Source organism: Curcuma longa, chromosome 7, assembly GCF_044706935.1.
Source record: "Curcuma longa cultivar G26 ecotype Majalengka, Jawa Barat chromosome 7, ITB_CL_G26_1.1, whole genome shotgun sequence".
Lineage (NCBI taxonomy): Eukaryota > Viridiplantae > Streptophyta > Magnoliopsida > Zingiberales > Zingiberaceae > Curcuma > Curcuma longa.
The window spans coordinates 4,823,422-4,845,866 of NC_133867.1; the positions used below are offsets into that span (position 1 = coordinate 4,823,422).

Genomic DNA, 22,445 nt, shown 5'->3' on the forward strand with positions numbered 1-22,445 from the left:
CAGGGAAGGAGCGACTTGGGCCGGTTTGATCGTAATTGGGCTCAAACCATTCTTCCAATTAGGCCCGTTATTCTCCGCCTCCTCGTCCGAACTAGACGGTCGAACCGGACCGTGATTAATGGAAGTTTCGAGAAGCCACCGAAAGCCCATCTCCACTACTCGTGTTCGCGCATGCTCCAGTTCAACTCTCTCTCGTCCCTTCGCAGCAGCCATCTCCTCCTCTTCGTTCCGGTCTCCGCCGCCTCCCGCCTCGCATCTCGATCGCCAATGGCGCCGCCGAAGGTGGTGGCGGAGTACGCCAAGTCTGGCCGGTCCTCCTGCAAGGGATGCAGCAAGGCGATCTCGGCCGGTGCGCTGCGGCTGGGGTCCTCCTCGAAAGACCCTCGTGGGTTCGATCTCGTCAAGTGGTTCCACGTCGATTGCTTCCCGGCCGCGTCCCGCTCCCTCCCCGCCGCCGACGAGATCGTCGGGTTCTCTTCTCTGAAGGTCGGACCGCGTTGGACGAGGCAACGCGGTTAACCAGGGTTCGGTCGTTTTCTTTGTTTTATCGTCCCAGTCTTATGTTTTGATTGTGTTGATGATTCAGGGCCAAGACAAGGATGCTCTGAGAAAGCTACAGGCTTCTGCGGCACTCGACCATAACTCCGAAGAGGTGTGGTTTTCTGCTGCTGTTTGGGCATTGCTGTTTTATCTCGTTATCTCATGAACAGGAAATTTGGTTTAACTACTTTTACAGTATAATGAACAAAGATTATTATTTGCTTGATTGGTCTCCGTACTTTGTCTTACAAGTATGCAGATTTTTCCATGCACTGGCGTATTGACTGATATGGGTGACTTATTCTTAACATTAAATCACAGAAATTGTAAAATATAGCAAGTTTGGCATACTGTCTGAGTATGCTTGTAGATCGACGAGTATTGTATATGCCAAAATTTGCAAATCGAATCCCACAGATCTTTGAACTGATATTGTCACAAACAGTATTTCAAAGTAGAAAATGGTTATGCTTTATTGTTGTAGATGAGTTTTGTAAACATGTCAAGTCTTGCCTTTATTGACATCCTAATGACCCTATAATACTAGCACATGCTTCGGATTAGCTGCTCTACAAACTAATCATACTACTAGAGAAATGTTGCTGGCTTAGCTTCATCTTACTTTTCAATGTGCTACTAGGAACATAAAAGAGGTGGTGACTCATCTGTGAAGAAGGAAGCAAAGAGTTCAAAGAAACAAAAGGTCCAAAAAAAAATTCTTCAGGATAGTTTGGTTCTGTTGAGATTAACTTTTTTTCCGCCCTTTTAAAGGTCTCTCATACAGATAAAGCTGGGAATGAAGAGTTTGCTGATGGGAACCTAGAGGAGGAAAAGGTAAAGCTGTTTTTCTTCCTTTTTTTCTGCGAGCTAGGTTGTCATGGTAGATCATTCATATCAAATGCTGCTACTTGATAAACAGAACATTTGCTTTAGAAGGATGCTGCATTAAGCTTGTAGAGATTTGACTTATTTGCCCTATTGTGTAAAAATTTGGTTTCCTACTAGTTTACTTTTTTTCTTGAAGCCTCTTTGTGATTCTTGCGTCTTCATATAATCTAATGATCTTACTTGTATCAGTCCATAATCATAATTTTCTGGTCACTGTTACTGCATAAAACTAGATCCTTTCATAGGCACTGTAAGGAGCCATACTAGCAAGCAAATGAAAAGTCACAATCTTAGGATTTCAATTTTCACCTCCAGGGCTCTCCAAGTTCATGCTCGAGCACAATTGTGAATTTTGATATGTTATGTGCCTACTTTTAACATTATCAGGGATCACCATGTTAACAAATGATTATGTTTTTAATTGAGAATTGGTCTATCATGGAGCAATTTAAAAATTATTTGTTCCACAATCACTTTATTTTTGTTAGAATGCCTAAATAAATAATTTGTAGTCAATATTAGTAGTTAAACTAAGTTCATAACAGTGTCTATGTAAGTGTAATATTTGTATGAATGAAGGTAAGATGCAAGTTTAATCAAAACATCTTTCCTCTGTCTCTCTCTCTAATCTCTCTTCCTCATCTAATTCTCTTTCTCCTGCTCTCTTACTATTGTATATGGTGCCTGAATCCTAGGATTATAATATAGTTTGCTTATATCAACATACCGTCTTCTATAAAAATAGTCAAAATTCAAATTGGTACTTTTTCTCTTTTTCATCAAGCGGGCACTGCTCTTTTGCTTGTCATCAAAATAAATCTATTTTTACACGTCTTATTTTAATCTAATGTAGGTAGAAAACCATTTGATTTTTTATAGAAGATATTAGATAAAAAAATCTATGAAACTTCCTATTATCTTTCACAAGTTTAGTGAATAATTTTGGTTTCAAATATGTAAGGATCACTGAGTTACATGATTTCTTGAAAACTATTTAACAAATATGACTTCAAGTCTAACTTAAATCAAGGGGTTACAGTGCAACGGGAAGGCACTTCCGTAGTTAACCATGCATCCATGACACTGCAGATTGATTTCCTTTAGTGGGAAGATAACTTTGGAATGCTAACTGCGGAGCGACGTGCTGTTCGTATTTCTTGATTTACTCTGATGGCTGGTGGGAAACTTCTATGGGACCGGCCGGTCACCTTTAGGATTAATCGGTTCTAAGAGTTGGATATCTGGATTATTAAAAAAAAGAACTTAAATCAAATATGATTGTTGATTTATTTTGATTCCTGAATTTGTTTTTTCATCTTTGGTTGGTATTCATTTAAATTCTTGAGAGATTTTTAGATTCATTTGTTTTAAAATTGTCTCCAAAATTGAATGAAAATCCAAAAAAATATATACAAAATGTTGACCAATTTGATGCTGATTTTGACCTGAAATTTTCCCCAAACTATTTAATTCTGTGTAAATGTGATAAGAATGGAAGGGATGAGTCTTTTGTATTAAACAAAAGCAGTGTGACCCACGCTTTATAATTCTCTTCATAAATTCTTGGTGTTTTAAAACTCATTTTTATCTCCCTAATATTTGTTATCAATATGCAAACTTCCAGAAGAGCATATCCTTCATGCTTCCCTCATATGCTTTGCAACATTTTGACATGGTACTTTTCTTTTTCAGGGTGTATCTCAGTTGGCTGCAAATGACAAAAACAATTGGCAGAAGATAGAGTTTGATATTTCTGATACCAAAGATAATTACAAGGTGGTTTTCCTTCTTTACTATTTTCTGTCAGTTTATGTTTTTCATTTGCCTATACTCGAAGGCATGTAAATTTGCAATCTTTTTTTTCTTGATTATATTTTATGCTTTTTTTGTTGGTCTGAACCAATTTGTTTTTTTTGGATCCAGGAAGCTACCCTGCCATCAAAATGGAAAGCCTTCAGGACTGTTATCTTCCGTGAGAAGGTATTTTTCTCTTGGTCATGATAATTGAATCTAAAGATGGTGGGCAGGAGGACAGAGTTATGATAAGTTATTGTATTTCTAGGAGGATTCGCTTTATGATTCACAAAAGATTGCTGCATTTGATTTTGACGGCTGCCTTGCGAATACTTCAGTGAAAAGGTATGAACTGGTGACTATTGCTTGACATAACTACTTCCTTTTTCATTTGAAACTACAACTCCTGGCCATTGAATTTCCTGGTCATTTTCGTTGTTGAATATTTTTGTGATATATGAAGCATCAGTAACATTAGGAATCTTTAAGTCAGTATATGGATACCATAAACAATATTTTTGTGACCTATATTATTCAATGCTCTACTGTGTTTGGATTTGCTGCAGATTTGGTCCTCATGCTTGGTCTCTCATGTATCCATCAATTCCAGAGAAACTGCAAGGACTATACAAGGAAGGCTACAAGCTGGTTTGCCATTGATATATATATATTTTTTAAAATATATTTTGTATTTAACAAATGTTGTTGTGAACCATAATAATAAAAAGCAACAATAAGTCATAATGCCACAAAAAATGTGTAAATTTTTCATATTGAATCCTTGCCTTCTGTCTCATCTTTCTGTTTGAATCATAACAGTTTAATCAGGTATCAATATCCTTATCTTCAGGTTATCTTTACCAATGAATCAAACATTGAACGTTGGAAGAACAAACGACAACAAGCAGTTGATTCCAAAATAGGACGACTTGAAAACTTCTTAAAGTGCGTAAATGTTCCAATTCAGGTGTGACATCATCATCATTCACTATTTTTTTTGTCCTGACACGGTTGGTTATTTGTGAATTTTATATCAAAAATTTTCAGCTGGACTTTAAGTGAACTTCATTTGCTTTCATCTGAAACTTGAGCATATGTTTTGCAGGTATTTATTGCTTGTGGAATAGGGAAGAGCAAGGATCAGACACCTGATGATCCGTTTAGAAAACCACAGCCAGGAATGTGGGAACTATTGGAGAAATACTTGAATTCTGGAATTGAAGTTGACATGGACCAGTTATACTTGACATGGAACTCTTATTCGTTTGTCAAATATTTAACCAGAATTACTAATTCAAGCCATTGGCTATGTTGCAGATCCTTTTATGTCGGTGATGCAGCAGGAAGACCTAATGATCACAGTGATGCAGATATACAATTTGCCAAGGTACCTCAGCTTCATCACTTTACATTATTCAAGTCTAATTTGTTCGAAAAAAATAGTATGGTGAATGTCCTGTGCTGTTTCATACCAAATGTTTCTGTTTAGTAAATTAAAACAGTTGAAGTTTCTTACATTGAGCTCACAAAATATCCACACGTTCTGGGATGTCTCCTGCAATATTGTTCAGGAAAAATCATTCAATTTCGCAACATATAACTTCAATGAAATTTTAAGCCATACACAATTGTCTGATGTTGCTACAGGCTGTCGGGTTGAAGTTTCATCTTCCGGAGGAATTCTTTAATGCATAGCGGCATTGTTGCAGCTATGCTTCTCAACTTTTGTACATATTACTCTTAGTTAGTTCATGGTGTTTTGGTATGATGCATTCCGACAGTATCCCAATGTGCCGCTCTGTGCATTGTGTAATTTTTGCTGACAGTAATGCAAGTGATGCTCTTAGTTGTCGCACTCCCACCATTTTGTGCCCGTTCAGCAGTCTGGAATTTTTACAAGGTTCGTTGTAGGTTTGACCTCTCCTCATTTGTGTATATGTTACTTCTGAAATTAAAGGCTCAAACAATGTTAAACTCACTGCTCTAAATGTGGTCTTCTGGCTCGATGCTCACCGGCACTAACCTATTCTGATTGCCCTCAGGGAGACCGGGCAGATCTATTTGAACCTCATGCTTGTCGATGCAAATCATCGCGCCTCAAGAGTCACTGCAAATCCTAGAAATGAAGTGGACACCTACAAATAGGCAGGAAGGTTTCAAATTTAGGAGAGGTGTGTTCAAATCTCAATTTATAATTCAGTTAATTATGATACACTTCCATTTATCAAATTGAATGAATGAATGAATGAATGATTGCATGTCACAAGGAGAACCAGTATCTAAAATCTAGTACAGCAGTTGGAGATTATGCCACTTATAAAAAGTTGAAAAAAACAAGAAATAATATGATGATCAAGAACATCACCAAAACTCTGAAACTAGTTATCTTATCAAACCTCATATAAGCAGTTTGCAAAGTTAGAATCTCACAATTTTGTTTACAAATTTTATTGGATTTTCTGGCTGGTGCCGTGAGCCGATCACAAGTAAAAAATTGGACAAGCAGAGCACAAGACAAAAACCTAATGGGAAGTAGTTGTACATCCACAGGTATGTTGCGTTTGAGATGCGTGAAGCTCCATGGTTTGAAGAAGTATCTCTGGTTCTTTGATCCCCATTGTTATCGCCAAACCCTGAACTACTTGCAAGCATTGGTATTAAATTGGCTCCTCGCACTCTGCCATCTGGAGCAGAAAACCCAAACTGAGATGTTAGGTGATGGATTGTTTTACTCGAATCAGATTTCAGTGCGCCACCCTACAAAATCATTGTTGCTGTTCTTGCGCTTTGCAAGAGGATTTGCTTCAGCAACAACCTCTTTTATCTCAGTTTTCAGGGCGCTGTGCGGGGCACAGAGAACAATTTTACCCCTCGCGAGCTTATTGCAGACTGGCTCGTCTGCATCAAAGTTTGACCTAAGTGACCCAAGTGATCCCACGAACATCATCTGCCTCCTCCATGTGCTTTACAAAAGTCAGAACTACCTTGTGCACTTTTCTCGCATCCTTTGAACTTGCAGCGTTTCCCACCACCGTGCCCGACACAGAAACTAGTCCGCCCTCTACCACTTCTAGGACACCCCGAGACAGCACACCTCTTCCCGCCACCATGGGCTACACAGAACAGAGTTCCCCCATGCACACTCTTTGGGCACACACCTCCACCCTGATACAAACAACGCTTACCTCCACCATGTCCTTTACAGAAGGAACTGCTCCCCTCAGCCCCTTTTGTACAACCCGGAAATGTGCACCTCTTCCCGCCGCCGTGCGCCTTACAGAACAGTGTCCCACCCTGAGCACCCTTTGTACAATCCTCAATCCGGCAACGCCCCCAAATCTCCTACAATGAGCTGCTGATCCTTCCTCATTGCTAGACAGCACCTGGTTTGCAAACACAAGAGTTGTTCAAGCTACTCAGTTTTCGGTCTGTGATTGTGTCGGCCATGGATGGAGCAGATGCAGAAGATACAATCGATAGACTTGATTCCAAGTCAAGCCGATGCCGAGTACGATGATACGCCTTCAAATCATTCACTGATGATTTATCAGGACTTTGATTCAGTTTCCTGAATCAAAGACGCGGCGGTGGAAACAGATGTTGAGCTCGCAAGGGATATTCCATGTCGTCTCTTCGACGATGGGATCGGAATTGTCACCGGTGTTGCATTGACCTGCTGATCGCATGCTCTCAGTGTCTCTTTATCAACCAAACTTGATGGAAAAAGAACCAGGCAGCCTGTCTTCCAGGACTCGAAGTTAAGAAAACATCACTGAAGAATACTTGAATGAAGGATCACAACCTCCACTTAGAGCTGTCAAATGGGCCAACTCATGGCGGGACAGGCCAACCCATGGCGGACCCATCATATGACGGGGCGGAACGGACCGACCCACCAACTTGGCGGGTTGGAAAATCTCCAACCCAACCCAAGGTGGGCCGCGGGTTAGTTGGGCCAACCCGCGGGCCTGTTAAAAAAATAAAAAAATATTAAAAATATTAAAAATTTTAAATTGAAATTATAATTTAAATTGACTAAGTTGAAATTTTTAAATTTGAATTATAATTTTTAAATTTAAATTGTAATTTAAGTAGATTGAACCTACTAATTCATTGAGTTTTCTACTTTAATTTTAAAATTTAAAATAAATAAATAAACTTTCTCAACCCGTGGGCTAACCCAAGCCCGCCGCGGGCCAATCCACGCGGATCGTGGGCCTAGGCGGACCAACCCATCTTAAAATGGGGTGATAAAATTTCAAACCAATTCACTTAAATTACTTGACAAAGCGGATCAACCCGGTGGGCCTAACCCAACTTGACGGTTATACCTCCACTGACAAAACCAGATGTATCGCGATGGTCCATTATGTAAATCTTGGTTCTAAGGTAAGATAACCAATAAACCCTCAAATCAAACAAACAGACACAGAGCTTCAGCCAACAATGTCATCAAAGGCAGTTAACAAGAGAGCCTGTAATAGGAACGACGATCTTTTCAGAAAACGGTAAGAACATATGTAAAATCCATACTACCAAATCAAGTTATGAATGCATATTGGCAATTGTTTAACCAAAGAATAAGCATAGACCAATGACTATCAAATGTAAAAACATTTCAAATTTTTTGACAGTATGTATGTTCCTTGAACTTGTTTATGAGTATCCGGCACGGTTTTGAATTTATCCTACCAAATTCCAACTAAATTCAAAAGTATGTTCCTTGAAATTGCTCATTAAATTCTAACTAAATTAAAATTCATCCTACCAAATTTAAAGTTACTAAACTTTGCAAAAAACAAACCAGAATCAGGATAATTGCCAGAATTCTCAATTTGCATGATATCATGATTTCCTAAATTTGAAAATTTGAATCTCGATAGGTACGAACTGAAAACTAAATGGCGAAAAAAATAACATATTCTTCAACTAAGGGTACTTCCACATCAACTTTCTAGCTTCCAGTATGCGTGAAGTAGCCTACAATCAGCATTCCAATACTTTCTTGTTACTAAAAGTTACTTATAAATGAATGATCAATGTCGAAGTCATGCCATGCTTGACTCAAGCATAGCGCCATTTGAGCTAAGGACACTGCCATAGCAATGTGCAAAGAAATACATCCTAAAATGGGAAATTAAAATTTTCAACATCTAAATCCTTGACTCAGAACAACTAAGATCAGTCGTCAATAAAAATGGTCTACAATAAATGCGTAGTTTGAAAGGAAAGATAAGACTAAAATTTGAAAGTCTATATGCAAAAGAAAGGACAATTAGTACTGGATATGCCAAATCCCTTAAATTGAAGAAATCTTTCACCGACATCTCTAGAGGAAAATGTGCTGTTATTTAAAATTACTTGTGGTAGGTACTAGTGCAATTCATCCCAAGGCTCAATCAGTTAATCATTTTCTTCAGTTATTTATGAATCACATTATGGAAGAGTAAGCTTTGCTTTTGTGTGTACTTGTTATCAAATATGTAGACTTAGAGAACTGAATATTAGTTCCGAATCATGTAGCACGACCAAGGTCAAATTTGAGACTAAACACAAGATAATGCATGATTCATGAATAGCATGATACATTAGTATTCTTTGGTTTTAATTTTATATGCTTATTACTAACAATGTCGAAGTAATATTGGTTCAAAAATCATGCGACAATATTGCTCAAAATTGGAATCGATCACAATATAAATTAAAGCAATCAAAATAAAGAAAATATAAATATCTTTGATTTTGTGAAATTGAACCTAGGACATTCAAGAACATTGTTTACCCAAAAAAATAAGTCGGAAATGAAAAGGGCTAGAACCTAGTTTTAATAATTTCAACCTACCATTTTAATTTTAAAGAAATGAAAAATAACTAACTGGATGATAGTTGCATTCCATTCCCAGAAATACTAGTTGGTGAATGACATATTGATGTGTTGTTGGAGACAACATTTTCTTGGGAATGAAAGCTTTCAACAACTATGCCAAAGTATGATTATAGTCATTGGTAATGGCATTACAGTTTTAAGATCCATAGGTTAAAGATCCCTGCAACATTGCAACATCCCAGTGACTTAGCACAAATCTGTGGTGAGCTTCTTGACATGTCTGTGATTATCTAGTTGCACAGAAGTTGTTCATCTTACCAAATAAAAGAACCCTTAGGCTTTTGAAAGTCGAAAGAACCTCAGTATACCTTGTTAGAGTAAACAGAAAATAGCTTTGTCAGTAACTGCACACCATATAAAGTTTAAGGGTGACATAACTCGAAAGAGGCTCAGTTCCAAGTGCACATGACTAGTTGGGCACTATGTAATGTGAAAAATATAAGAAACTATTGTTGTTAAAATCAGGAAGCTATCAACCCTTAAAGTATGATCCTAGCAATCACATATAATATCCCAAATTTGTCCACCTTAGATACTTCCATTAGTTGGATAACCATTGGCCGGTGGGAAACTTCCGTGGGACCGGGCTGGTCACCTCAGAGATAGTCAATGGGGCTAACTGGGATTTATCATTAGTTAGATAACCATGACAAACAAAACATGGTGCAAAAGTCTGTTCTATAGCTACTCTTTTTTATATCAGTTGTATGTATGTAGGATATACTAAACAACAACGAAAAAGTTTTTTTTTTTAAATCACAAATCTTACAAGATTACAAGTTGAATTTTGCATTGCTCCATAATAATTAGTAGAATGTTACTAGAAAAAGAATAGATTGAATAGTTAGATGCATGGATATGAAATCCCTTTGTGAATTAGAGTTTGAGATATTGTAAATCTATTGTTCAACAAAAAGTAATATCGATAAACATATTATACACAAAATAAATAATGTTTCCACAACAGCGGAAGAAAAATTTGGGATACTTCACAACAAAAACATTTGGACTTTATATTACCATGATAGAACGCTAGAAGTCATAGGCTAGAAGATCCAAGGAAGACAGCGGACCAACTAAGAGCAGAAATTATATAAACGCCCAAACAAGATAATGAAAATTAAAACGAAACAAGCGATTGAATTAATCCCAAGTTAATATTGAAAGTATTTGTAAATTCTAAATTGTATAAGTTTTATAAATTGAATAATAATTTAAATAATTAAAAATATAAATAAAATAAAATAATATAATTTAATATATAAAATATATAAATAATGATAAAAAATTTGATTGGAGAGTCCTTGTCTCTTATAACGTCAATTGTTCGATTTCTATAGAAGAAGATGAAACGAAAATAAAAGACAGTCTTTCAAAGGAATTAAAATAATGATGCTGTAATACCGTTACCAGTCGACTGGGCTTCTCAACCAGCCGCACTGCCCGTTCGTCCCGGCTGCGGCGGATGCGCAAGTTCCTGAGCCAGGCCGGCCTCGTCGATGCGGGGGAGGCTGTGGGCGGAGAGCGGCTGCTTCTTGTCGGGAAGCTTCTAGACAAATGCCATTCTCCTCTTCCTTTGTTTTCTCCAGAAGGCAAAATGGAGAAAGGCCAGTACAAGGGTCTGTTTACTTGGGAGGATGATTAGAAAAGGAATAAATGATTTTAAGAAAAAAAAAGAAGAAAAAAAAGCACATGAAGAAATTTTAAAAAAAATGATAAATCCCAGTAAGTCTCATGGACTCAATCCCTGGGGTGGCCGATCCGGTCCCATGGAAGTTTCCCACCGACCACCAACACATGAAGAAATTAAACACTTAGTAAGGAACTCATCGATAGAAATTATTAGTTCATTATAAAATTTAATTAAGAGGAAAAAAACTAATTATCTTTATCTTTCATAGTAAACGGGCAAGATTTCTCTTAAACGGGTTAATCCATGGTACGGCAAACCAACCTGCTAAAAACCCGTAATATAGTGGAGCGGGATGGATCAACCCATCAATTTGACGGATTAAGAAATCTTCAATCCAAGACGAATTACAGATTAGACAGATCAACCCATAGATTTGTCAAAAAAAATAAAATAAATTTAAAAAATATTAAAAATTATATAGTTTAAACGGATTAAATTAAAAAATTTAAATTTAAATTACGATTTAGATAGATTAAGCACATTAATTTGTTGAATTTTTATTTTTATTTTAATTATTTTTTTAAAAAAATCTCAATCTGTAAGCTAGTCCAAACTCGTCACCGATCGATCCATACGAATCGTAGGTCTAGACAGATCAATCCACTTAAATTCATCATTGATAAAATTTTAATTCAACCCACTTATATCCAATCCGACGGACTCTAAAGATTTGATTTGAATGAGGGGCAACATGATAATTTCAAAAAGTAGGGGAGGAATTTGGAAAAATCAAGGAAAACGATGTTTTTTCCCACTGGTAATGGCGAATGGAAGAAGACGCTGAGATCTGTCCGCAAGCCGCCTGCAAAATTGTTTCGATCGCATCGGAGTAAGCGGAAGGAGAGGAAGGGGAAGAGGACGAGGTGAGAGCAGGGGTCGGGGGCGGCGGCGGCAGCACCAGCAGCAGCAGTAGCGATGCAGATCCGGGGATCTGGTCCCCGCCCGCTGCCCAACTCCCGGATCTCTGCCGTCATGCTCGCAATGTTCGCCAGCATGGCTTCCTTCTACGTTGCTGGCCGGTCGGTTCCCTTTTCTGTCCTCAACTCTACGCCCGATACATTTTTGTCCTTTTTTTTCCCGATTTTTACTCGAATGCTAGTGTTTTCCCGCTTATTGGCATCCAAAAATGGCGACTTTTAATCGAAGGTATTCTCTTTTTTGACAGTCTCTGGCAGGATGCGCAGAGCAGGGTTTATCTCATCAAGGAACTGAATCGAAGGACTGGACAGGTTCTTAGATTTTGTTCTTCCGTTAAATGACTAGCTTTGTTGTAAAATTCCATCCCCCCTACTATTGTATTACAATCGAACTGAAGTACATCAACTTTTAGGGACAATCTGCTATATCAGTTGATGAGACGCTGAAGTTGGTAGACTGCAGGTGACTTGCTTTCAGATTGCTTCTCTTAAATTTTAGAGCCTCTTCTTGAGTAGTAGGGATAAAGGGTGGGTTACGATAATGAATTTTTGCTATTCAGACAACAGCACAAAAAGTTAGCGGCTCTGGAGATGGAGCTTGCTGTGGCGAGACACAAAGGGTTTGTTGGGCAGTATTCTTCGGAGACCAACGGGACTTTTTTTTTAAGGAAAAGACTGCTTGTTGTTATAGGAATAGCTACAGGATTTGAACGAAAAAAACAGAGGGACGCAGTTAGAAAGTCATGGCTCGCAACTGGTGCAGTACAATCTTCTCATTCTACTTATAGCTATTCATCGAATTCATGAAATGTATAACCTATTATAAACTCTTTAATCCTATGCAGTTATATACTGATTATTGTTGGTTTCATTGTCTCGGATTGAAAAATAGACGATCAATGTCCCATGTTTTCTATGAGCTAAACTAGGAAATATTAGTATGCAAACAGACTGTAGAAGAATTTACATGGAGTATGAATTTTTCCTCTTGCATTCCTCCTAATGGGTAGAATGCTCAAGATTATTTCAGAGAATTCTATGAGCTAAACTAGGAAATATTAGTATGCAAACAGACTGTAGAAGAATTTACATGGAGTATGAATTTTTCCTCTTGCATTCCTCCTAATGGGTAGAATGCTCAAGATTATTTCAGAGAATTCTATGAGCTAAACTAGGAAATATTAGTATGCAAACAGACTGTAGAAGAATTTACATGGAGTATGAATTTTTCCTCTTGCATTCCTCCTAATGGGTAGAATGCTCAAGATTATTTCAGAGAATTCATCAAGATTTTAGAATACTAAATTTGGGAGTTTACTCAGTTTTAGATACTTTCAGTTCTGAGTATCTTCTTGCCATTTGTTCTCAGGTGCAGCAATGAAAAAACTGGAATTAGAAAAAGGTGTGGTAGCACGATTTGTGATAGGACGAAGGTAAATTTCAGACGTTGACAATGGAACATGATCATATTTGATGTGTTTTTTTATTGAGATAGTTTTACTCTTCCACAGTGCAAATCGTGGAGATAGTGCTGATAGAGAGATTGACAATGAGAATTGGAAGACAAATGATTTCATAATACTTGTATGTTTAAACTGCATTTTCAGGTTTATATTCTTAATATTAACCTTGTTTATGCAGTTCAAAATGTGCCTTATATATTTATATTGCATCTTATTTCTGCACTAGAAATATTACTGGTTTTAGTGTTTACGTGCCTATCCGTTCAACCACAATGGTAAAACAAATCCTGTGATGATATATGATATATGATATATTAGCACCAAATTTGATGTTTATTGAGAGGCAACAAAGGATAATGATGATAGTAAGCTTTATGTGTCACGACCATCCTGCATTCTTTGCGACACAGTTAAAAGTAACTCAAAATTCTATTCCTCTTCTAAGAACAAGTTGAATTCTGTCCTCTTTATTTCTTCCCTGTGGAATACACTGAGGCAGATGCTTGCTTTTATGCTTCCTGTCAGATGCATATGAAATTAGAAACTGATGGAAACATGAGAAAAGAGTTTTATTTATTTTTTAACAATATGCTTATCTTTGTTGTATAATGATGCATCCAGATATGGACAGTGCTTGACAATAATTTTTATTGGGTTTAACTTGCCTGTCAATTTAGATTGTCTTAAATGAGTCAACATTTCATAGACTTTGCATCGATGTTTCTTTAGTGAGTGTCCCAGATTGAGAAGTTTGGTTGTTTCTTTGACTTCTAGTTCTAGGCATGGTTTGAAATCTCGTATTGTGTCCAACAAAAAAATCGAAATGTATCGTTTCGATGAATTATCGAAACTCGATACTACTCAGCACCGAAACAATGTCTCATATGTTATTGTGTTAATTGTGTCGACAAGTATAATTTCATGTTAACTCTCAACACCCCTTGACATACTACAATTGACATAATAATATATTTTTTATATAGTTTGTCTCCACACAAGATGATATCCAAACTGTAGCATTCCAGATGGAAAGCAAAAGTCGAGCTTAACTATATAGTTGTGTTATCTTTTTCATTTGTTTTTTCATCTTTTTTCTCATTCTACCTCCAATTTATCACTGACATCATACATCAAAACGTTGGCATGATACTAAAACAGTATCATTCCCGTCAAAGACCGAAACATCGCCACGGCTCGAGATTTCGAACCCTGGTTCTAGGTTCACTTTTAGTAATTAATGAAATGGTGAAACCCTAAGTATCCTGCAGCTGCTTGCCATATAATGTGTTTATATCATCTATTAATTTCCTTGGATTGTTTACAAAATAGTTTTCTACAATTTTGAAAGTGGAAGTCAAATTTCCTTCTTTTGCTTATATCCTAATTATCAGTTTTCTAATCTGTTCAACAAAAGTATATGCTAGATGGTATTCAGTTACATGATATTCATCTAAGGAAGGATGACAAGACAATACAGTGTAAGGTGGTGCTACTTTTGCTCCAAATCAACCTTGTGGTTTATCTTGGGCTATATGAAAGAATTTTTGACAAAAATTGTTTAGCTGTGCCAGAAAACTATCCATATTTCTCTGTGATGCACTTGTGATGTCAAGAAGCTTTTTATAGATTGGGAGTTTATATAATTGATAGATCTTGACTGGTCCTTCTCTCCCCTTTGTCTTCACCTAATGACTCTCGATGCTAATAATATCAGATTTCTCGAAACCTGTAAATCTTATTAATTTTATTTATTAGTTCTAGTAAACTCAGTAGGCCAATTCTTAGGAGACAAGGATATTTTAGGGTCTATCAGAGAGATCTCCTACCAACTTGTCCTTCAAATTTTAATAAAGAAATTGGTTTTCCACAAATCTTCTCTCTTGAGTCCACGGAAGGAAGCAAACTCCCATTCGCAGCATCACCTCTTCCTCAGTGTTATGTGGTATCCACTTTTTCCACTGTAAAATGTTGTATTCTCTATTGATTATCTTCATTTTACTTATTAACAGCATTCTATGTGTAGTATCTTGATTTGCTATAATTTGAGCTATCGGAAGTTATGCTTGTTGATGTTACTTTCCTCAATATGTCATTTGCAAAAATTATCTTGCATAAACACCAGCTGAAGTATTTTAGCATCCAGATAAGATGATATCACATCTTCATTTGAATGGTTAAACAATTTGTTCTTATCTTCAACAGGATAATCATGTGGAAACTTCTGAGGAACAACCGAAAAAGACAAAACTGTTTCTTGCTCATGCAGCAGAAGCATGGGATGCCGAGTTCTATGCTAAAATTAATGATGATGTTTATGTTAACATTGGTATGTTTATGTTAACATTGGTATGTTTATCATGAATATATCCTTTCAAATCAATTCAACTGAATAACAATTCTGTTTTATTGATTCACTGATCTAGAAGTGTTCAGTTGTAACAGATATTTTAGATGAGCTATACCGATTCCTCTTGGTGAAAATTCTTTTAGCCCATGATTACTTGGAAGGAGGGGAGGGAGGTGGAGGAGGGAGTAGAAAGGGATTTAAAAAACTGATTGCTTGAAATAATGAGATGAGAGGAAGCATATTTTACTTTTGATCTTCTGTTGATTACTTGGACAAAATGGAGGTAGAAGAACAACAGTCTAAAATGTTCTCTTTATAAACTTAAATCCTTTCGATCCCCTCTGCTTGTTACTTGGAGAGAAGGAGGTCTTGTATGTTTCCTGTGTGTTCGAGGATTTCCTCTTCTCTTACATGCCATTTACAAACTATATTTCATTCTTAACTTCTCCCTTATTCTAACCAGAGATATCCTATTATTAACCATAATGAATAGGATGAATGAGTCTTCCACCATTCAATTAATGTTTCAATAGAACAATATCTTCATAATCCACTGACACACACCAAGATATAGAACATTACCAATTGTTTATATCTTGTTAAACTACCAGAAATAACTAGAATCAACTAAAGCAAAATAACTTATTGTGAAAAGTATTTGAAATAACAAATGTTTGATAACAACAACAACAACCAAATTTTATCACACTAGGCGGGGTCGGCTATATATTTGATGACAACAATGTATTGATAATAACAAATGTTTCAAACAGAAGTCTAATCACAGCAAAGGAATCTCATTGATGCTACAGGTAGCCACATCAATATGCTTGTACCTAGGTCTTGATTCTAATTGGGGAAGAGACTTTCAGAATATCCACTACAAACTGTTTGAATTCTTTTATTTACTCCAGAGGAGCATGATTAGGTAGCCTGACATGTGGATTAGCTCTCTTTTCTAATTCATCTTGTGTTTCGTTTTCAAAATGTAAGTTGTAAATGCATGAAACCATCCCGATCTGTTGTTTCTGTTTTATATCTAATTGTCCAACTACTACAAGTGGGTCAATGACAAAAACTGCATTTCATTACTATTTGATCCTGTCATTTTTTTTTTCTTTTGGAGAGATTGGACAAATGGGAGTTGCATCTAAACTTCTAGTGTGTTTCGGAAACCATGTCAATGGTTCCTCATTATTTTTCTTTTGGTTTCAATTCTATATCTGCAGTTCAGTTGTTTGCATACTGAATAACTTGTTTAGTTGGAAGATTATTCTTTCCCTCTGAAGGCCAGTGATCTGAGGTCTGAGGTAGACTAAGAATTATAAACTAACTGCTGTTAATTTGTTTTTCGATAGCCATAATTACAGTCAACATAGTTGGCTAGCTTCAGGACCTGAATGTTCATGTGTGTATCAACATTAACCTAACTCCTTGTTTAATAATATTTAATCTGATTGATGATTATCTGTGCTTTTATAGATGTTTTGGGCACAATGCTTGCCTCTCACCTGGACAAACCCCGTGCATATATTGGGTGTATGAAATCTGGCGAAGTTTTCTCTGATAAGTGAGTATTAATGGGCATAGTCTTGTGTTGAAAGCTAGGTTAATTATGTTTATTGATTGCTAATATTATATTCAGGAGTCAGAAGTGGTTTGAACCAGATTGGTGGAAGTTTGGTGATGGAAAATCGTAAGCGTTTTTTGAATAAATTTATAATTAGGCATATCAAGTTACATTGTGTTTGGTGAAAAAGTAGTTATTTTTTGCTATGATTCAAGTTATAGCTATCAACTATTTGAATTGATGACTATCAGCTGCACATACTTGTAACTACAATAGTCTTCGAGAATTCTCTGATGGGAGAGGTTGCAAGAAAATTTACTTCATAACTTTGGCTGTGATTGTTAGATCTGTTGCAGCAAACCTCTAATTTTAATCTGTAAAAGCATTTAATCAATATGATCAGACATAAAAATGAAAAAGTTAAGAGGAAAAGTTTGAAGGAGAATGGAGTTGGAGGCAAGCTAAGGCTTAACAAACTTATTCATTATATATACATATAATATTATGAAAAATTAACATTAGACGCGACCCAAATGCCCAAGTCAAGATAATTAAATATAGTGCTAATTTTGTAGGTCCATTAGTGAGCCTACCTTCCGAAAGCCCACTAGTAAGGCTTTCTAAAGGGTAGAGAAACATGGGTATCATATAAGGTCAGAATTCAAAAATCCAAATGTGGGACTAAAGGTGGAGCTAATTTTTCAGTTTTCTCTTCTCCAAGAGTGATTGCTACTCATCTTTCCTGTTATTTTTGAGTCGCTTATGCTAAGTATCGGCTAGGAAGATATCAATCAAGGAGTTTAGTTACTTTCATTTACCATTAAACATTAAAATAACAGCATGCGTGTCAGAACAGTGGCAAACAGCGACAAGAATCACTCATGGATTAGTGAATACATGAATGTATCCTTCAAGTGCTATCGAGCTTGAAACAGGCATAAGCATTGGTTTGTTGCATGTCTGTATAATCTGTTTTTCCATTTGGGTCACAGGGATTTATGAAAATCTTGCTGTTTAGTCACTACAGTTTGTGTCATTCAAATGCTACTTAATCATACCGGCTACAAACTGATGCTAGTGGAATCATACCAGCGGCAAGCTGAGATTATCCTGTAAAGAGAATTACTGCTTGCGGTACATCTATAATATGGTCTAGGTGCCTAATCAAAAGCTATCGTCATATTTCTTCTCGGTGTGAATATTAGCTATACAGCATGCCGAAATTTTGACTACTGAGCTCACTGCAACAAATTGTGGCATTCATTGATGGAAAGGCACATAACACCTCATGCATTTACGCGGCAAGCAAATAGGATACCCTTTGGTTGTCAACACAATTTAGTACAAAAAGCATTCATGTTTTGTAAATAATTTACTTCAAAAAGTTTTTATTATAGTTAAGTTTGTCCTAAATTCTTATTTTGATTAACTGATGATTCCATGTCCAAATATGGATGCCATAGTGCAATGGCCTTCAGTTCATACTTGTTATCAACCTCCTCATTCTGTTGACACAGGTATTTCCGGCATGCTTCTGGAGAGATGTTTGTGGTATCTAGAGCCCTAGCACAGTTTATTTCTATCAATCGGTTTGTGCGCTTATTCTAACCGATCGACATCATTTAGGGGACATGTAATTTATGACTGATGCAATTACTTCTTTGTAACATAGGGCTATTCTTCGCACGTATGCCCACGACGATGTTAGTGTCGGGTCATGGATGATTGGTCTTAATGCGCAGCATATTAACGAGGGAAAACTATGCTGCTCCTCATGGTCATCAGGTTGGCTCATAAACAGAAACCTATTTTTTCTAAAACATCATCCTATGATCAAATTTCTTGCATATCATGCGAAGTAGCATGAAGTTATCAAAACCATTCGATTTATATAATGATTAGTTAAACTAGTGTTTTCACTGATTTCTTTTACGACTCTCTTTTTTCCATGATCTTATATTCTTCTCAGGAGCCGTATGTGCAGCTGTGTGAAAAATATACAACAAGAAACTTTGACATGGTGGATTTGCTCGATCTTCTTTGCCGGCATGAAAGATGGAGCACAGCCTCTACATCTGAAAACTTGTTTTCAATCTCGGAGTAAATTAACTGGATCATCTGAAGCTGTAGCAGAAATGATTTGAGTTGGCTTTTCCACAGAAGAATTACAGTTGAATTTCTTAGGTCGACAGGTTTGATTGTGTTGTTGATCTGTGTAAAGTAGACCATTAACCATTCTTTCACAATGACATATATTTTTCAGTAAACTGCAATTAGTTTTTTCTTTTGGTATCACATTGATCTTAAAATGGACAAATTATATGTATATCTCAAATTTGTTGATATTTGATCACCATAGTAGTTCAAGTGATTAATCTATTTACGATATGAACAGGGGAGATTTGATGTAATGGTAAAGTTGTTATCGTGATTAATCTATTTATGATCTGCACACGTTGAATGTCGAATCGGTTCATTGTCTTTCTCTACATTCGCTCGGTGGTGAAACTACGTTGAACACAACCCTCGACTCTCTATTTCGGAGCTCTTAGGAACTCAAACTCGGTCATACAAAACAATTTAATCTTCCAAGCAACTCCAACCATCTAAGCAGTTCATCCTTTCTCGGGGTTGTAAATTTGGGGATCAAATTGTACTAAACCAAGTTGACTCGTATGCGAGCACAATCTGCACACGTTGAATGTTGGATCGGTTCACTATCTTTCTCTGCAATTCGCTCGGCAAATTCACTCGTGATAGTCTTTGGATATTATTTCAGTTTGCCGCGACCACAAACCCCCGAAGGTGGGGTAAATCTGTTTTAAGAAAACTACATTGAATGCAAATCTCAATTCTCTATTTCAAAGTACGAACTCAGACTCAATCATACAAGACAATTTAATCTTCCAGACAACTCAACAATCATCCAAGTAGCTCATCCTTTTTTACTTGGTAATTTGAAATTATCAGTTCAAGTCATCTTGACAGATAAGTCAAAATTGAAATACTATAATTTTTAATTCAGTACATTCTCGTAAGTCGTAATATCTCAGGCAAAGATTGTTTAATAATGATTTATTGATCACGGGTTCAAATCGCGAAAATAGTCGTAAAATTATGTACAATATATCCAATATGATTTTCCTAGAACTTTAACCGGAGTTTCGTTCATCGGAATAAGATGTGAACATTTCTTGTAGATTTTTGTCATCAAAGTTATTATGACATTTTTTATTATCTCATCAATCTTTGGTTTATAATACCCCTGTTATACTTTTATTTTCTTTTTGTTTCAAATATAAATTCTAGGGATATTCTGTCTGGTGGTCAATAGGAAGGTCAACTCTGACGAAGTTACGTTGACTAAGTCAAGCAACTAATAATTCGAGAGAAAATAAATACATCTTTCTTAAATTTATTTTAGTTAAAATGGTGTAAATCGTTAAAATGATATTTAAAAATAAATAAAAAGACATTCTATTATATTATTTATTTTAAAAATATAGTAATTTTGATTAAAATAAAATAATTATTTTATATTTTTATATAAAATATACGGTGAGATGTTTTTGATTTTTTAATATCTTTTTACTATTTACATAATTTAAATTTTTTTATTTGAGAGGGTCTCTCATTTTTTACCTTTTATTCTATCATCGATAATTCATTTTGTACCTATTAACGTATGCAACTAGGGTTTGATCTCATCGGGCATATTATACGCTAGTAATACTCGAACTATTGATAATATTGGATCATTACATCAGGAGTCATTTGTCAAGGACAGAGTCAGAAATTTCATATTGGAGAGTGAAAGGTGTATGTTTACATTGAGAAGGTGCAGTCGTATCGTTACCCCATTCGCTTCTCATTCGTCCTCTATTCTTGTACTTCTAATACCTCTTGTATTACAAAATTGAGGGGGCCCGACCATCCCCTGACTCTATCCCTAACGATCACACTTTTGAATTTATTTGATGGGTGAATGAGGGCCATTCACCTCCGAATCGAAGATTTGAATATTTGGATTAGAGCTGTCAAACGACTCAATCCATAGCGGGACGACCAACCCACTACAAACTTGTCATATGGCAGGGTAAGGTGGGGCGACTCGACCCACCAACTTGACAAGTTAGGAAATCTTCCACCCAATGTCCCAATCTAATTCAAGACGGGTTGTGGGTTGGACGACCCACGGATTTTTCAAAAAATAAAAAGTATAAAAAATAATAAAAATTTTAAATTTGAATTATAGTTTAAACGGATCAAATTAAAATTTTTAAATTTGAATTACGATACGGGTCAAGCTCACTAGTCCATTGAGATTTTTATTTTAATTTTAAATTTAAAAAAAAAGTTTTCTAATCCAAGAGTCAACCTAAGCCGCCATGCTCTGATCCATACGAATCACGGGCCTATGCGAGTCGGTCCATCTGTTTCATTTTAAAATGAGTTGATAAAATTTTAATTTAACTAGTTTAAATTATTTAACAGGATGAATTAATCCGACATATTCAATTTCAAATTGACGACTATAATATAAATTAATAAAATAATAATTCATTTTAAAAAAAATTATCAACATGTTAAATATCAAATTATCGTTCACGCTACTCCCACGTTTACTCATGCTCAGAGGCTCCCTTTAATGCTTCCTAAACGAACTCCCTCCACATTTACTCCAATCTGCTTCCTGCGTTTTGATTGGACATTATTGGTGGTTCCTACGTGGGATCCGGGAGTCCAACCAATGGAAGGAAAGCTCAACAAGTAAGCGTAAAGAAGCGCATTCACGAAGTCGTGGGACGTTGGCCCATTTTCCCAAAGCTCACCGACCGCCACGTCACCGACCATGTGACTGCTGGCGGTGGCCCTTAAACGACACTTGTACAAACGATGCCACGCCGAATTAATTAGAGCATCCGCAACGTACATGGCGTTATAACGCCATGGGCTCCACTGCCACGTGGTAGTCGATCAGGTGATCGACTACCACACATGGTGATCGATCACCTGATCGACTACCACACATGGTGGTCGACCAGCTGGTCAACCACCATGTGGTAGTCGATCAGGTGATCAACTACCACCACCTGATTGTGAAAATAAAAATAAAAAAAAATGCATGGCCCACCACTGTCACCGATTAACGCGTTCAAAATTCTGAACGCGTTAAATACCTCACTCCTCCCTTGCTCCTCCACGTCCTTTCCTCGCTCCTCCACGTCCGCTGTTAACATGCGATTAACAGCGCGTTGCGGATGCTCTTATATATTCATCCGCAATGCGCGTTAATCGCGCGTTAATAGGGTGATGTGGAAGAAAAAGGAAAGGACGTGGAAGAGT

General features: G+C 36.6%; 2 protein-coding genes across 2 annotated transcripts; both read left to right on the top strand.

Moving 5' to 3' along the window:
• The first annotated feature begins 171 nt into the window (after nucleotides 1-171).
• On the top strand, nucleotides 172-5,420 carry LOC141832215 (polynucleotide 3'-phosphatase ZDP). The gene is made up of 13 exons (XM_074719703.1): nucleotides 172-486; nucleotides 587-652; nucleotides 1,181-1,243; nucleotides 1,312-1,374; nucleotides 3,121-3,204; nucleotides 3,352-3,408; nucleotides 3,491-3,567; nucleotides 3,789-3,870; nucleotides 4,073-4,189; nucleotides 4,328-4,458; nucleotides 4,540-4,609; nucleotides 4,870-5,122; nucleotides 5,265-5,420. Exons 1-12 carry the CDS (start codon nucleotides 172-174, stop codon nucleotides 4,915-4,917), a joined length of 1,173 nt encoding a protein of 390 aa, XP_074575804.1. The 3' UTR covers nucleotides 4,918-5,122; nucleotides 5,265-5,420.
• A 6,193-nt stretch (nucleotides 5,421-11,613) lies between these two features.
• LOC141831806 (hydroxyproline O-galactosyltransferase HPGT1-like) lies at nucleotides 11,614-19,391 on the top strand. Its single transcript, XM_074719205.1, has 12 exons — nucleotides 11,614-11,821; nucleotides 11,968-12,031; nucleotides 12,133-12,182; nucleotides 12,280-12,476; nucleotides 13,089-13,152; nucleotides 13,231-13,303; nucleotides 15,385-15,508; nucleotides 17,012-17,099; nucleotides 17,175-17,225; nucleotides 18,617-18,688; nucleotides 18,772-18,884; nucleotides 19,069-19,391. The coding sequence occupies exons 1-12, from the start codon at nucleotides 11,718-11,720 to the stop codon at nucleotides 19,089-19,091; spliced, it is 1,023 nt and encodes a 340-aa protein (XP_074575306.1). The 5' UTR covers nucleotides 11,614-11,717; the 3' UTR covers nucleotides 19,092-19,391.
• The last annotated feature ends 3,054 nt before the right edge of the window (nucleotides 19,392-22,445 follow it).

Coding starts and splice junctions, on each gene's coding strand:
- LOC141832215 (XM_074719703.1), top strand. CDS start 172: ATGCTCCAGTTCAACTCTCTCTCGTCCCTTCGCAGCAGCCATCTCCTC. Junction 3,568..3,788: donor GCGAATACTTCAGTGAAAAG/GTATGAACTGGT, acceptor GATTTGCTGCAG/ATTTGGTCCTCATGCTTGGT. Junction 4,190..4,327: donor GCGTAAATGTTCCAATTCAG/GTGTGACATCAT, acceptor TATGTTTTGCAG/GTATTTATTGCTTGTGGAAT.
- LOC141831806 (XM_074719205.1), top strand. CDS start 11,718: ATGCAGATCCGGGGATCTGGTCCCCGCCCGCTGCCCAACTCCCGGATC. Junction 13,153..13,230: donor CGATTTGTGATAGGACGAAG/GTAAATTTCAGA, acceptor ACTCTTCCACAG/TGCAAATCGTGGAGATAGTG. Junction 17,226..18,616: donor AAGTTTGGTGATGGAAAATC/GTAAGCGTTTTT, acceptor CTGTTGACACAG/GTATTTCCGGCATGCTTCTG.